Source organism: Gymnodraco acuticeps, unplaced genomic scaffold (assembly GCF_902827175.1).
Source record: "Gymnodraco acuticeps unplaced genomic scaffold, fGymAcu1.1, whole genome shotgun sequence".
NCBI lineage: Eukaryota > Metazoa > Chordata > Actinopteri > Perciformes > Bathydraconidae > Gymnodraco > Gymnodraco acuticeps.
In genome coordinates, this window is record NW_022992021.1 from 998131 (window position 1) to 1014138 (window position 16008).

General features: G+C 44.5%; 1 protein-coding gene across 1 annotated transcript; it reads right to left on the reverse strand.

Moving 5' to 3' along the window:
• On the reverse strand, positions 1-1266 carry LOC117536533 (trace amine-associated receptor 4-like). Its single transcript, XM_034201439.1, has 2 exons — positions 1094-1266; positions 1-820 (listed from the first exon to the last, which is right to left on the reverse strand). The coding sequence occupies exons 1-2, from the start codon at positions 1264-1266 to the stop codon at positions 1-3; spliced, it is 993 nt and encodes a 330-aa protein (XP_034057330.1).
• Positions 1267-16008: the final 14742 nt, after the last annotated feature.

The following is a 16008-nucleotide window of genomic DNA, read 5'->3' on the forward strand; positions in this document are numbered from 1 at the left end:
TTACAGTATTTTAGAATCACACGAGTAGGACTGAAGTATCTTAAGGGTAACAATGAGCTTGATAGATTTTCTAAACCAGGGGTATAAGAAGGCATAAATCACTGGGTTCAGACAAGAGTTAAAATACAGCAACCATATTACAATGAGTGAGGTTGAACTACTATTTTCAATATCCTCACCTTTAAGGGATGGAGCGTAATATGGAAAAAAACATATTAGAAACACAAGGACAACAACACCAAGAGTCCTGGCTGCTTTCATCTCAGATTTCTTAGCAGTTGCACCAACTGAACGTTGCATAGTGACAGCTCTAACATGGGTACGCACGGCTCGAGCCTGAGACACAGCCACCACAAACACTCTGATATACAGAACTATGATAACAGTAATGGGGGCAATAAAGTTAACAACTAAGTCCACAGCTCCTGTGATATTGTCAATGACAGCTACACACTCTCCATGGCAAGAATTCTGTGAATCAGGTTGACTCAGAAAGTCCTTTAAAATAAGACAATTATAGATAACAGAGCCAATCCAACAAAGACAGATGCAGATTTTTGTTCTGTTGAGAGTTACTCTGATGGTGTAATGTAGAGGGTCACAAATAGCAAAATAACGATCAATGGATATGAGCACCATGTTTCCAACAGTAGAAGAGGTAATGATAAAATCAACTATATTATAGAGAGCACACATCAGGTCACCCAAGTACCAGCAAGCCTCTGTTAGAAGGATTTTAACAGGCATCAAAATGAGGCCCACAAGGAAGTCTGAGACAGCCAGGGAGAGGATGAGGAGGTTAGTGGGGGTGTGGAGCTGCCTGGAAAGGAAGAACATCATCATAAATAAGATTATCAACAATAGCTTGTAACAAACAACAGCACTAAAACACAAAAAAAGCATTTTTATGGACATGCATTTGAGTGCCTGCTGTAAATATTTTGTCACACAACGTCATGTTTGAATATGTTATCATTGAAAACAGAACAACTTTTATCTGAAGCATTAATTAAAATAAATATATGCATGGCTAAATCATGTTATTTTTTCCATTATTAACAAATATAAGCTTAAGTTGAAAGTTTGTCTCTGCCTGAAGTGGGAGATAGAGATGATGACCAGCAGGTTGAGAGCTGCAGTGATCAGAGCGATGAAGGACTGCAGGATGTAAGCGAGCAGGACATCTGACTGAGCTGGCGTAGGCTTCCTGCAGGATTTGTTGAAGAGTTGTGGAAAGCAGAGTTCATCTCTTTGGGAAGACTCCATTTGCAGTGTTGAAAAGCTGCTGTGTTCTGGCAAAGCTCTCTGTTCTACAGCTGATATATCTCTTCTCAATCTGTCTTGCCCCTACTACTGCTTACTTTCTAGCAAAGACTGAAATCCCTCAGCTCTACTTTGTTTTCTGCAGTCATCTTCATCTTAGTCTTCATCACTTGCTTCCATGCATCAGATGTAATGGCTGCCGGATTTGGCACTAACATGGGCCAGGATGGTCATCCTCTCACAAAAATCCCCCTGATAGTTATTACCTTCATGTTTAACCATACAAAAGCAATTTACTCTGGATTCATGGTGTATTAAATGGCTGTCTGAGCTGGTGTTATTGCTGCCTGATTTGGCACCCTCCATTAACCTGTTGAGCCCTGAGCCTGTTTTCAGGTCTCAGGCTCGAAAATGACATTCCCAAAACAAATGACTATATCTATATAACTTCTAAAAGGGGTAAATTAATAATCTTTTTTCTCAAAGTAATGATACACCTGTGAATTGGATGTAGAAAAGTCAGAATCAATATAGATATTTTTTATTTTAAAGTAAATTCAGATTGAACATAGTTCAAAAATGTAAATTTAGAGCAGGGGTATTCAACTAAAATTCAACGAGGTCCAGTTAGAGAAAATCTCCCCATGCAAAGGTCCGGAACATCAAAATGTCTAACTTGCTTTATGAATTAGTGTGATATATATTGAATTAGCTGTAGCTTTATCAACGTCTGCATGTAATCAACAACTGACTGCCAATCAAATAAAGAAAGTACATTTCAAAAACAACAATATTTATTGTCAATTATCATTGAACTACAGATATACAGTCAAATACTGTGGATATGTGTTATGTTCCTCTCGGGCTGCATTTCAAAATCAAATTGAGAAAATAAATAAAATAGCTTTTGAAAATGTGTGCATCTTAAAATTGCTTAATTTTAGATAAATAAAATAAAGTGTAGCAGCAGCTTTAGTTTCCCTTTTTTCTTTGTTAACCGTTTCACATCATGACATAACAGTTTTAGCCGATTATAGAACAATATCAGTCTTTACACATCATAACAATTGAACAGTTTCAAAGTTTCTTTCCCTCTTATATTGCAGTCCCTCACTCACTTGTTTTTGTTCACTGCTAGAATTGAGATCGAGCTTCTCCTGCCATGAGTTTAAATTTGTGCTGAAATGGTGTCAGGCCCATTCTCATACACACATGCAGGTGCTCATTGGTGAGCCTGCCCTAGAACGATATTTAGTTTTAATTTTGATCCTGGTGGACTGATCATATTGGGCTCTGAGAGTGCTTATTTTTTGTGACCTCAGTTCTGACTTGAGAGGGAATGTTTGGTCAAACACTGTGTTTTGTCTCATAGTGGCGTTTTGACACTTTTCATGAGTGCCACGGTCTCTGAACAAATGAGACACACTGGTTCTGTGCTCCCAGTGGGCAGGATGAACATGAATGAGTCCGTCCACTCAGGGTTAAAAGCTCTGTTCTCACTGTCCACTTTCCTCTTCTTGGAGAGCGCCATGTGTAATTATTTGTCTCTCCTTGTCTGCCGCTAAAACGCATGTTCACTCTCCTCTCCGCTTCTCTCCCTGTCGCTAATTATTCTCTTCACTCACTTTCCTCTCCGCTTCTCTCTGCCGCTCTCTCGTCTCTTCTTCTGTGTTTCTCTCCCTGTATCGCTCACTTGTCTCTTTCGCCCCCTGTCGGCGGTGGTTCAAATAGAATCGCCCCGTCAAAATTGAAATCCCCTATTAATGTATTGATTATAGGTCCGGGTCCGTATAGGTCGGCGTCTGGGTCCAGATCCGGACCGCGGTCCGCCTGTTACTGAACTATGCTTTTGAGCACACTTTCCTTCCAAACTTACATCAGTAGCTCAATTCGGTCTGGTTATTTCCATATATACGTAACATCAACCGCCTCCGCCTGTCCCTCACACCGAACAGCAGCGCCCTCCTTGTTCACACCCTGGTCACTTCACACATCGACTACTGCAACTCTCTTCTCTTTGGTCTCCCTCTCAAGTCCATCCACAAACTTCAACTGGTCCAAAACACGGCCGGCCGCATCATCACCAGAACCCTCTCTCCATTAAACACATCACTCCTGTTCTTCAGCAAGTTCACTGGCTGCCTGTCAAATACTGTATCGATTTTACGATTCTGCTCCTTATCTTTTGTCATGGTTATGGGTTTTTGTTTGATATTTTCCACTTTTAATTTGAAAAGTGTTCACCCCCATGTTATGTGTGTTACTTCCTGTCTTGTCTAGTTTTACTTCCTGTCCTTAGTTTCCCTCCTGTGCCTGATTGTCTGATAGTGTTCACCTGTTGCCCTTGTGTTTCTGCCTCCCCTGCCCAGCTGTGTCTTGTCCTGTGATTACCCTTCTGTGTATTTAGTCTTGTCTTCCCCTGTTGCTCCATGTTCGGTCGCCGTCTTCCTTACACCTCCATGTTTGTCCCTGTCGGTTTTGTCTGGATGCTATCTCATGCTACGGATTTATGGATTAATGGTTTTTTCTTGTCTCTTCATAGTCAACAGCTTTTTTGTTAAATAAGGCTAGGCTACCAGCTCGTTCGCCGGCATCCAGGCTACCGGTCCAAGCCCCAGCACCCGCCGACTCAAGTCCCTTCACCGTCGGGGGTCCCGCCAACTCAAGTCCCTTCTCCGTCGGTGGTCCCGCCAACTCAAGTCCTTTCACCGTCGGGGTCCCGCCGACTCAAGTCCCTTCTCTGTCGGGGGTCCCGCTGACTCAAGTCCCTTCTCCGTCGGTGGTCCCGCCGACTCAAGTCCTTTCACCGTCGGGGTCCCGCCGACTCAGGTCCCTTCTCCGTCGGTGGTCCCGCCAACTCAAGTCCTTTCACCGTCGGGGTCCCACCGACTCTTGTCCTTTCACCGTTGGGGTCCCGCCGACTCAAGTCCCTGCTCCATTGGGGGTCCCGCCGAAGTCCCTTCTCCATTGGGGGTCCCGCCGAAGTCTCTTCTCCATTGGGGGTCCCGCCGACTCAAGTCCCTTCTCCGACTGGGGTCCTTCCAACATAATTTCCTGTCACGTTCGGGGTCCTGCCGACACCTGTTCTGCCGGGGGTCCTGCCAACTCTGTGTCCTGTTACGTTGGGGGTTCTGCTAGGGGGTCCTGCCAATTCTGTGTCCTGTTCCGTTGGGGGTACCGCCGGGGATCCTGCCAACTCTGTGTCCTGTCCTGTCGGGGACCCCGCCGACACCTGTTCCGCCGGGGGTCCTGCCAACACCATGTCCTGTTCAGTTAGGGGATCCGCCGACACCATGTCCTGTCCCATTGGGGGTCCTGCCAACTCCTGTTCCCTCCAGCCGGCTCCAAATCCTGTTCCGCCGGTGATCCCGCCTGCTACGAATCCTGTCCCGCCACCGTCGTCCTGCCTGTCCTCCGGAGCTATCCCGTCGCCGCCTTCCTGCCCGTCCTCGTACCCGTCCCACTGAGTTTGACCGCCGCGTCCTTCGCCCTTGCTCTGCCTCTGCCTTGCCCCCGAGCCTCGATCCTCGACCTCTGCCGTGCCCGGGCCGTCAGCCGTGCACATTTTTTTTAGTAGTATTCGTGTATTAGTCCCCGAGGGGAAAATGGGTTGCAGCACATCACAGAGGCATTTAAAAAGTTAAGACAATACATCACTAACAACAACATAGACACAGATAAAAACAAACAGACATAAGAAAACCAGATATCGGCAGACATGACAAGGAGCCTATACGGGTTCTTCTGCTCTGACAGCCAGGCATGACGGGTAATCTGTGGCGTTTTGCTCCTGAACATATCAGGCCATTTTGTCCTCATGCGCTAATGAGCAACTCTCATAGGAAATAATTAGACCCCGCCTCCAACGCTTTATCCTGTTCTTATTATACGTCCATGATTGACTCTCGTTATAAGTGGTGCATGCGCAGTCCGCACCTCTTCAATACAACAGATAGGAGCATCTCCGGACGCACCAAACTGCGCCCAAAGCAGCTGTTGACACCGCCAATAACTAGGGGGTCGCCAGAGTGAGTGATTGACGTTTGAATGAGATAGAGTTAGACCAGTGTTAATTTCGTCAACGAAAACTATGATGAAAATGTCTCGTTAACGACCTTTTATACATGACTAAGACGAGACGATGACGAGTTACAAATAGATTCTTGATCATAAAAACTATGATGACATTTATATATTGTTTTTGTTGACGAGACGGGACTAAGGTGTTAATGGTGGACTATCGGACATTCAAAATGCAGGATGCCTCTCCAAAAGCGGAATTCCTCAGGCTCCCACCGTCGCTGCTCCTTCCAAAACCTCCGACATCCACTACCCTGAAGAGGTACTGGGCATCCACGACAGCCAGTAGCCAGGCCGGAGCCTGGATCACCACGTGCTTCCCATCAATGGCACCAACGCAATTTGGAAAGTTCCAGCGCTCCTGGAACCCAGCAGCGATGGCTCTCCAGTCCTCCGTCTGTGGTACCGGCATGGTCTCCTCGACCAGCGCGGTTCAGATGGCACCCGCAACCTCCTTGACGATGACAGCCACTGTTGCATGCCCGACCCGATAGCTGAATGCTATGGTCCTGTACGAGTCACCGGTTGCCAGGTACCTGAGAAAAAAGTAATATACAAGATTTAAAAAAAAAAAAGTTATACGCCACGCAGACACACACACACCATAGACACACACATCACAGACACATACACACCACACACATCACAGACACACCACAGGCACACATATCACAGACTCACACACATCACAGACACACCACAGGCACACACATCACAGACACACACACACACACCACAGACACACACATACACCACAGGCAGACACAAACACCACAGACACACACATCACACAGACACACACCACAGACACACACATCACACAGACACACACCACAGACACACACACCACATACACACACATCACACACACCAACATACCACAGACACACACATCACAGACACACCAACATACCACAGATACACACATCACACAGACCACAGACACACACACAACAATACACCACAGACACAGACACACACATCACAGACACACACCACAGACACACCACAGACACACACAGACCACAAACACACACACACACACACACACACACACACACACACACACACACACACACACACACAGGGGAGCAATACTGCGTTTACCTAGCTATCTTAATTAATGTCATTCATCTGAACTACATCACAGACTTCATTCATCCATTGCATGCATTCTCTCTCTTTATATACAGAGTCATATTAAAGAAGTAGAAATACACAAAACGTACCGTAGGCAGATGGCGAGTCGCTCGGCGGGTCCGATTGACAAACGCATACGGGTGTCTGCCTTTGCAATCAGTGGACCGACTTTTCCGAGCAACTCGTCGAACGCGTCTTTGCTCATCCTGAAGTACTGCTGAAACAGTACAACATCCAGGCGGAGCTCTTGGACAAGAACGTGGTATTCCCCCCGTTGCAGACGTTTTCTGAGTATTGTATGTACCCAACAGCGACGCACTATACGTGGCCTCCTGCGAGACATTGGATAAACCAACGCTACCGTTGCTACAAAACCGGCATCCATTTTGGCAATAGTGTAGAAGAACCGGGCTGTTTTTTGCTTTGTATGCTGGGGGCGAGCGGGAGATTCCTGATTGGTTGTTGGTCGCCTTGGGCGCGAGAAATCGCCAAGCCTCAGACACGCCCAGCTTCAAGCTTTTTCGACACCTGTAGTGTAGACGGGCCGTTACTCCAAAAATAGTGAAGTTTGGATTCAAGGATTATGTTGTTGATGACGCTAATAAGAAAAGAACAGCGGTATGCAGGGTCTGCAGCATAAAGATCGGTGACAGAACCACCACAACATCCAACTTCATTCGTCACTACAAAAAAACCCACAGAGAAAGGTAGGCTACGTGAATGTGTTGTGTTAGCTAGAAAGCTAACGTTAAGTTTAAGCTACGTTAGACTTGGTTTAAAATCGATTAAGCATTGCAAAGAGAAGACAAAACGGTAAATGAACACTAGAACCGCCAAGGGATTCATTTTGACTAACCCTGATACTGACGGGCTGTCAGGAGAGGGAGAGAGAGAGAGTTTTAAATCGTCCTACTTAGTTTATAAGGAAATGATGAAGAGGAACAAATGAAATGATTTGAAAATGTTATCGATGTAGGTGCTGACGCTGTTGGCGGTTCTAGTGTTAACAGACATTTAAATTAAATGTGTAATGGCAAATGCCATATATGATTTTCTTACCTGAAATTCTGCCTTTTTTAAAACAGACTTTTTGATTGAGTCCTCCTAGCTATATTGTCTGCAGTTCTAGGGTTAATATTAATCTAATATGATTGTCATCGGTCTAAATTAGATTTCAAATGATTAACTGTGTATGTAATGAAGATCATAGTGTGGGTTAAATAACCACTGTCTTTTAATTGATTTAAATGCGGAAACTGGGCTTATTCATCAGAATTTCGTATGACTTGCTTGACTCTCACCACAGTGACTTGGGATTTGCTTGATACTTGTAGGCAGGGGCGGACTGGCCATCTGTAGAATCTGGAGAACCACAGAACGGCCGGCCGTCAAGGTCCGTTGACGGCCGGCCGGCCCTTTAAAAAAAAAAAAATAGTTTAACGTCATCATTTAAATTGCACTGACGGCCGACAGAGGGCGCTAATAAAGTTGTGTGGTTCTTATCTGTCAAATAATCACACACGAAGAAGAAAAAAGACCGGCCACACGAAGAGAAGGGATTAGACGCCGCGGCAGACAGGGAGAATGAAAAAACATGGATACAAATCAAAGAAAAAAAAAAAAAAAAGGTGGGGCCGAGAAGGCAAGAGAGAAAAAGATGAAGTCACTCGCAGGTGAAGCATATCAATGTCGCAAATTGACAGACCTTTTTGGCAGCAGCGCTGCTACAAGCATTATCATCAGCAGCTTAGAACAAGTGCAAGATGATGAAGAGAATGATGAGGGCGTGAGTTCAGATATACAGCCAGCCTCCTGCGTTCATGATGAGGGACAGAGTTGAGCTGGTGGAAGAACCAGCTCAACTGGCACACGTGCAGGGCAAGAGGTGGGTGAGAATTATCCCCTGAACTCAGTGGTGTTTTCTCCTGGAGGCCAAGGGAAGCCAGGCTTCCCCTGTTTTTTTTGGATTGTAGTTATAATTTTAATAAATAAATAAAAACACTTTGTTTAGTTTCGGTAATTATTCTGCCGGCCCATCTCTCCCCCATTCTCATTGAGTATTTTACAAAGAGTGAAACAGCGCCCCTCTAGATGTTATGGTGAAACAGTAGATTGCACTCTCTGTTGCGAGAGGAGGCTAGCCAAAATTGGCTTCCCTTGTTGAAAAGAAATTGAGGGATTGACCAATCAGATGAGGCTCACGTCATGCCTCACAATCCAATCAAATCGCATCAACTTCAGTTCGTACTGTAACTGTCATCACCACCCTTAAAAAGTAGTAAGCAACTGAAGCAAGTGCAATTATGGAGGGTGGAGAATTTCATCAAAAAATAATTTTACTAAACTTCTGCTACAGCAGCAACTAAAAATGAAATCTGATGACAGGCCAATGCCCAAACTGGAGCTGTGTACAGAGAGGAAAAAAGGGGCGAATCGGACGTAAAACTTTAAATAATAAACAGCGAATTTCTAACATTTGATATTTCATGTGGCCGGACTGGGTCAGTTTCCAGGGCTGAATTTTAGTCCCAGTCCGCCCCTGCTTGTAGGTCAAGACTTGAGACTTGATCATGACTTGCACATGTAGGACTTACTCCCACCCAGTGGCGTTTCTAGGTGTACAAAACTGGGGGGGCAGAAAGATGTCGGGGGAGAGAGAGAGAGAGAGAGAGGGGGGGGGACAGAGAGAGGGAGGAGAGAGAGAGAGGGGGGACAGAGAGAGGGGGGGGAGGAGAGAGAGAGGGGGAGTGTCAAATTACATACTGAAGACCACAGGAGCAACACTGTGAGCGCATACATTTACGTACACAGCGTAGGGATGTCATAGTAATGCACCTTCATACATGGAGTAAAGCTCACCATCACAAAGTAATTCTTAACAATAACAACAACCGTAATGCTTTAGCATTAAAACACCATAGACTGTAAATATAAGGAAAACACAGACACTCATCATCGAGGTCACAATATCAATCGATCCAGCAGAGGCAAAACACAGAAGATCAACAAAATATATGACATAGATGAACTTACCAAAGCTGAAGGCTCACTTGAAAAGAAAAGCGGCACGGCGGTCTTTCCTGTGACAGAATGTGTCTATCACTTTGGGGATGAAGTCCTGTAGTTGCTGGATCAACTGGCTTTCAATTGAAAGCATGGCCAATGCGTTAAGTCGCGGCTGTCCCATGGTGTTGCGAGTGAAAGTCTTTATCCTTTTGAGGGTGGAAAAGTTCCTCTCTGACTCGGATGTCGTCATCGGATTTGTCACTATTATTTTGACCAAAATAACAGTCTCAGCAAACGTTTCCTCCAAGTTGTTCTCGTGAATGGATTTCAACAGAGACAGGGCAGTGTTTCCAGTGTGAAGCTCACTGTGGCGGTAGAGCGTGGTCAGCTCAGACTTCAACTTCTCCTTGTTTCCCAACGCAGGCCACAGTTTCACGGCGCAGTCAAGCTCAGGTGTAGGAAATGACAGGACATGCTGTGGGAAGAATGAGCTGTCAACAAGCTTTGCAGCGATCAAATGGTCACTCTGTGAGAACCTCTGTTCCACCTGTGAGATGACTGTGTCACAAGCCTCCTTCATCACCGGCGCTGTGCTGCTGACTCGTCGGCCTGGCTCGTCTGTTCCATCATGAGCAGTGGCGGCCAATGCATCAGTTTTCTGCCTCATTTTCTGAACATTTTTCCTTGAAACGGCCAGAGCGCGCTGTTGATCCCAGGTGCATCGATGCTTCGTTTTTGCAGAGTGTTGTATAGAACATCGACTTCTGGCATAAGCAACGAAAAAAACTCCAGGAGCTGCATAAATGCTCGGTCCCGCAGTTTCTTTGACAGGCCGTATGCCTCACTTATGGTGACCGCATCCCATCCTGGTTGTGCGCGTATATGCTTCATACAATGAAGTAGTGCATCTCGGGTCTCCCAAACCGCGTTCACAGTTCTGCTTTTAAAGTTCCATCTCACAGCCGGTGGCCGTGGGATGCGTCTCTGTGTTGCCTCTGCAAGAGCTGCAACACGTTTTGGAGCACCGGAGAAAAAAGTGGAAAAAGCAGTTAGATCTGCAAAAAACACCTTCAGGATGCTCATCCTTGCTGAACACAGTTGCTGCAGGGTCAGGTTCAGTTGGTGGGCGTAGCAGTGAACAAACTGAGCGTTTGGGTACGTCTCCTTCATCACCGTCTGTACCCCCGCGCACGTTACCGCTCATGACGGCCGCCCCGTCATAGGTCTGAGCGATTAGCTTTTCTTTCAGCTTCAGGGGTTCCAGAACAGCCTTGATGCTGTTAGAGAGACCTACACCAGTTTTGTCCTTTACTTCCACAAACTCCAAAAAACGCTCTGTAACTGTGAGGTCAGGCATAATGTATCGCAGCACAATCACCATTTGCGATTTACAGGAGACATCGGTTGTCTCGTCGGCCTGAACGGCAACAAATGATGTGTTGTCCACTTGCTTGGCTATTTCCTCCCTGTACCCATCATACATGCAGTCCAAGAGTTCATTCTGTATGGTGCTTGATGTCCCTTTGAAAACAAGCTGAGCTTCGTAGTGCCGTTGAAGCCTGGAATCGCCCTCACACATTGTCTTGAAAATTGACCTGAATATCCCTGGATTCAGAGAGTCCGCCGACTCGTTGTGGCCCCGCAGTGCTGTCTCACATTTCCCACACAGTTTAATACAGGTGATGATCCGACCAAGCACGTACCTGTTTTCTTCCACCTTCCTATTATGAGAATCAATGCCGCGTCTGTAGGCGCTGTCAATCTGAGCTGCAACATTCACCCTTCCAAGTAATCCCAATTTTACGGCATTTTCCAAATGACTGTTGCTGCTCTCATGCTTCATTGTCCTCTCCGAAAGATGCTTTAAGTCCTTGTAACCTGTCCTCGACCAAGTACCTTGATCTTCACCAAAAAGCAGGCAAGGAAAGCAAAAGAGGGAATTCTTCTGGATGCTCGCCGTTAGCCATTTCTTTTTAGCAAACCACTCAGCGTTAAACCCACGTTTAACTTTGCCCGCAGTCTGGACCATTTGGAAATCCGGTGGATGGTGGGCACCGAGGCGCTTTACCTCCAGTTTCTCTCCGAGACTAAGTGTCTCAAATGTGTGCTCCAGTAAATGGTCAACTTCATTCATTTTCTTTCAGTTTTTTACTTCTTTTAATCGCTGGTGATGTTAGCTATATGCTGCTCTCTCGTCTCCTCTTCAAACTACACGTGACGTTTCGCAGCACTGCACACGTGAGTACTTACAGCCAATCAATTCTGAATTATGTGAGATGACGTATGGTGGGGATGGGAGCACTATGCCCCTACGGTCATTATTTTTTTGCCACACACATTAAATAGAAAAATACTCTGAACATGCGCAGTGTAGTTTTTACAATCACCGTTCACTTAGACTGTGAGAGGGAGGGGCAGGATCGGGTTTTGTCCCACATGGCTCTAAACAGCTCAAAACGGTACTCTAGACACTAATTAGAAGAACACAGACTAAAACAGAAATGTACAGACGAATCAGATTATTAAACATGACCTTAAAATATATTTTATATGTTTTTTTATTTATTTTTTTGTATTTTTTTGTAATCATTATTTGTAATACTTTCTTCTGACACTAGGTGGAGCACACCCTAATGACCCGCCGCCACTGCTCCCACCTCTGCATATTACACAAGTAACGTGTTAAGAGAGTGAAATGTTGCTTTACGAATTTCAACACTTGATGCTGTCATGTTGATTCCAATTTCAGATACCTGTATTTGCCTAACTGAATTGGTTTAAAGAGAGAAAACATTTTGACTAGAAGTTGACTAAAATGTAATGATTTTTCATCGACTAAAACTGGACTACAGCGTTTTGAGTTGTCGTCGACTAAAACTAGACTAAAACTATGATGGATAAAAAGGACTAAAATGTGACTAAAACTAATAGAGAGGCGAAGTCACGCCCATCTACTTCCTGTCCATGGGACCCCGGAAGCGAAAAATTATACATTGAATTCAATGGAGAGAGAAAACGTATCTTTTGATCCCGTTTGAATTGTGCCACGAACTACACATATGATGTTTGTCAATCTTAAACAATCATTTCCATGTCAAAAAAGTCACATTTTGTCGTAAAACTGCTGAAATATAAGACTATGAAAAATACGCGACTACAAAGACTACAAATCCCAAATCCCATTTTGGGTCGCGTAAGTGATGTCACAGGCGATAATGCTCCAAGTGGTTGCGACTCGTAATTAAAGCAAAGAAGAATAAGATGTCATAACTGATTTATTCCCTCCAATAAATATAAGAGATTGCTCAAATAAATTCACTTTTACAAGATGCCTGTGTGCTTTGTACCAGGTTGTAATCACAAAAATGATCATACCACTTGATCGTTCTATCGCTTCCCGTCTGATGAAAGGACCAGGAGTCGCTGGATCAGACATATCAGGTAATATCATAGGTAATATACGTGTTGTGCATGGAACATAGTCAAGTTAGCTACCTAGCTAGTAGCGACGAGTAGCGAGCACGTTAGTTAGCATCACATTACTTAGCCTTGTCATTTTTAGTAGCCTTACCATGAAGTTATTATTTTATTACATGAAGTAAACCAAAATGTTAAACAGTAAGAGTAGTCATGATGGTAAGTATTTTGTGAAACATTTGAAGAGTAGCCTACTGCGCCCTCCACCGGGTGCTAAGGAAGCAGTTCAGGGAGAGTCGAAGGCAGGCAGGGAGCTTTGCATGACATTCTTCTGGACGTGTTTCATTGTGATGATAGTGAGGGTGAGTCAATCTGTTTGTTGGAAAGACAGTAGTTGTGTGCTTACTGAGAGCAAATTGTTAGAAGAGATAATTATTCAAAGTGTTTCAAAGTGTTGTTACTTTAAAGTGTTGTTACTGACCTTTTTCTCTTTTCTTTTCTTTACCTCACCTGTAACTGCTGAGACGTTGAGGAACATGCACACTGGACTGACCTGCTCTGGCAACCTGATTTCCACTGTACGTAATAGTATTTGGTTATGGTATATTATTTATATACATCAAAGGCACAATGCACCCCCCAGAGACACACATGTATTGAGTGTGATATTTTGCATAGGTCATGTGAAATCATCTTTACACACTAGAAAACTGTAGGAGCGGCAACTTGTTTTGAAAATTGAATTTTTCATATCCGATAATAAAGTTGATCTGTTTTCTTTATTCTTCTCTCTTCCCAGCTTCCCAGCTCTTCCCATCCATCACCGTTCTCTGTTCCTGCAGGTCCTGCTTGCTAATCAATGCTTTATTTTTTTACACAATTACAAATAAAGTCAATGTATTGTATGACATGAAGTTGTGCTTCATTCTGAGTCAATAATAAATTCATTCTGCCTTCAACTGCAAAATGATTGTGGACTGCACCGACATCCATGTAGCTGCCCCCCAGTAAGATGAACCAAGCAAAGTTGACATAGTCAACATAAAGCTGTGCTCTTAAGTTGACATGAAGAATTTGTGAAATATTGGTAATTATTTGGAAAAAATGACTGACGATGCAGAAAACTTTTTTTATTTAGGAACAGTGGTCAGGTGAAGCATTTATCCCTACATATGTGTCACACTTAAAAAGCCAAACACACTGTTTGGCATTTTAAGAGCTCTGTCTTACTTCCTCACTCTTGGTCCTCTTCTACCTGGAAATAAAGACAACTAAAACACACACAAGCTGAATGTTACAAGTGCTTCACAAGATAAATACAAGAGTGCAGACTGTTTAAACTATGGGTAGGGGGGCTATTTGGCAGGTTTAAATGATTGTTAGTAATTAATTATCTAATTTTGTCATTGTAGACGAGCAGACAGGGAGCCAGATGAGAAAAGCCGAATATGCAGCTGCCATTTTCCTCATGGAAAAGAGAAAGGGCCAACTGTATTTGAGTGGACCAAAGAGAAAGGGAGCTTAGCGGTTAATCAGTCCAGCGACCACAGCTACAGCAAAGGGCCAGAGTCTGCAGAAACTGACCCCAAATTCTCCAGCGTGCAGTCCGCAGACACCGAACCTGGACCCTCCAGTGTGCAGTCCAGTTGTTCAGCAGACCTGGCAGGGGATACTTGGATGCGAATGGCCAAATATTCAGCAGCAGGCTTACCTGATGATGTCATCCGTATGGAAACAGGGCTTCCTGATCAGGCCATGTTTAAAAGGGTGGCGGGGTTGTTGGAGCGCTTTGAGGGCTCTATTGTGTATTACGCTGGATGGAAAGTGGAGGGCATCCTGCTGGCAGACCAGGTCTTCATAGCCATGATGAAGATCCGGCAGAATTTTCCTCACCTGCACTAGGGCTGCACGATTCTTGCTTAAATGTGAATCACGATTTTCCTCCATAAGAATTGAGATCATGATTCTCACACGATTCTCATCGTTTCAATGAAAATATTTATTGCAAAAAAAAATTTAAACAGACAACATTTCAACACGAATTCCACCAGCCTGCTGTGTGGTCATTAAAGATTCTTATCTAATCTAATATAATTTGTCTCTCTCGTAACAAAAACATAACTTAACAAAAGGATTAACTTAAATACTGCAGTCAACTACTGAATATAAAAACGGAACAGAACATAAAGTTACAGCTTTAGAATAGATGTAAATAAAGCCTAGCTGCCTAGCTACTAGCACAGTCCATCTACTGCACTAAGATTCTTGGCTAAGAACACCAACATGTCGACATTCTGAGGTTTCAGGGAGGAACGCAGGCAAGTTACAATGTTCCCCCCTGTACTGAAAGCCCTTTCTGAAGGGCTACTGGTTGCAGTAATACATAAGTATTTCCTGGCAAGCATGGACAATCTTGGGTATTGTCCCTTGTTGTCATTCCACCACTTTAAGGGGTCATCTTCGCTGTCGATATTTCTTGAGAGTAGATATGCGCCTAGTTCCATGTCGACAACTTGCTCGACTTCAGGTGCAGCTGCCTCGTTCCCCTTTGCTACTTTAAAAAAGCTGCCTAAGGTCTTTCTCTTCTTCCCACCAGGGGGGGGGGCGTGGCACTGGAGGAAGCTGTGGTGGGAGTGAGGCTGAGACTCTCCTTGAAAAGGGAAAATAGAATTTAATAAAAAGGTTAACCTTAATATTCTACACTTGATAACTTAAGTAATATATCAGCAGTTAAATACTAAGGTTGATAAACTAAATAAATGTTCCCAATTAATATAAACAGTTACCATAGTAACGATGCTAGTCATCTCATCCTTCAGGCTGGTCTTGACAGTGGTTTTGCTGTCCTCGCTGACATAGTCCAGTTTGAACCTTGGATCCAGACTTGTAGCTATGTCGAGCAGCGCCTGTGTCTTTGGATCACTGTACTTCTCCTGAAGGTACTGCAGGGATGGTTGTTTTAATCGAGCGAGCGAGTGCAGGGTCGTCTTCCTTCACTGCCATCAGTGATTCGAAGAGGTGGAGGACTGGCTTCACAGAGGAGACAGACACATATTGCTCCCCTGAGAGCGCATCTGTGAATTCTGCCAGTGGTGTTAGTGT

Bases quoted from the DNA above. Each gene is read 5' to 3' on its own strand.
- LOC117536533 (XM_034201439.1), bottom strand. From the start codon at position 1,266: ATGGAGTCTTCCCAAAGAGATGAACTCTGCTTTCCACAACTCTTCAAC. The intron at 821-1,093 runs GCAGAGACAAAC...CTTCCTTTCCAG, and splicing joins ATCTCTATCTCCCACTTCAG to GCAGCTCCACACCCCCACTA.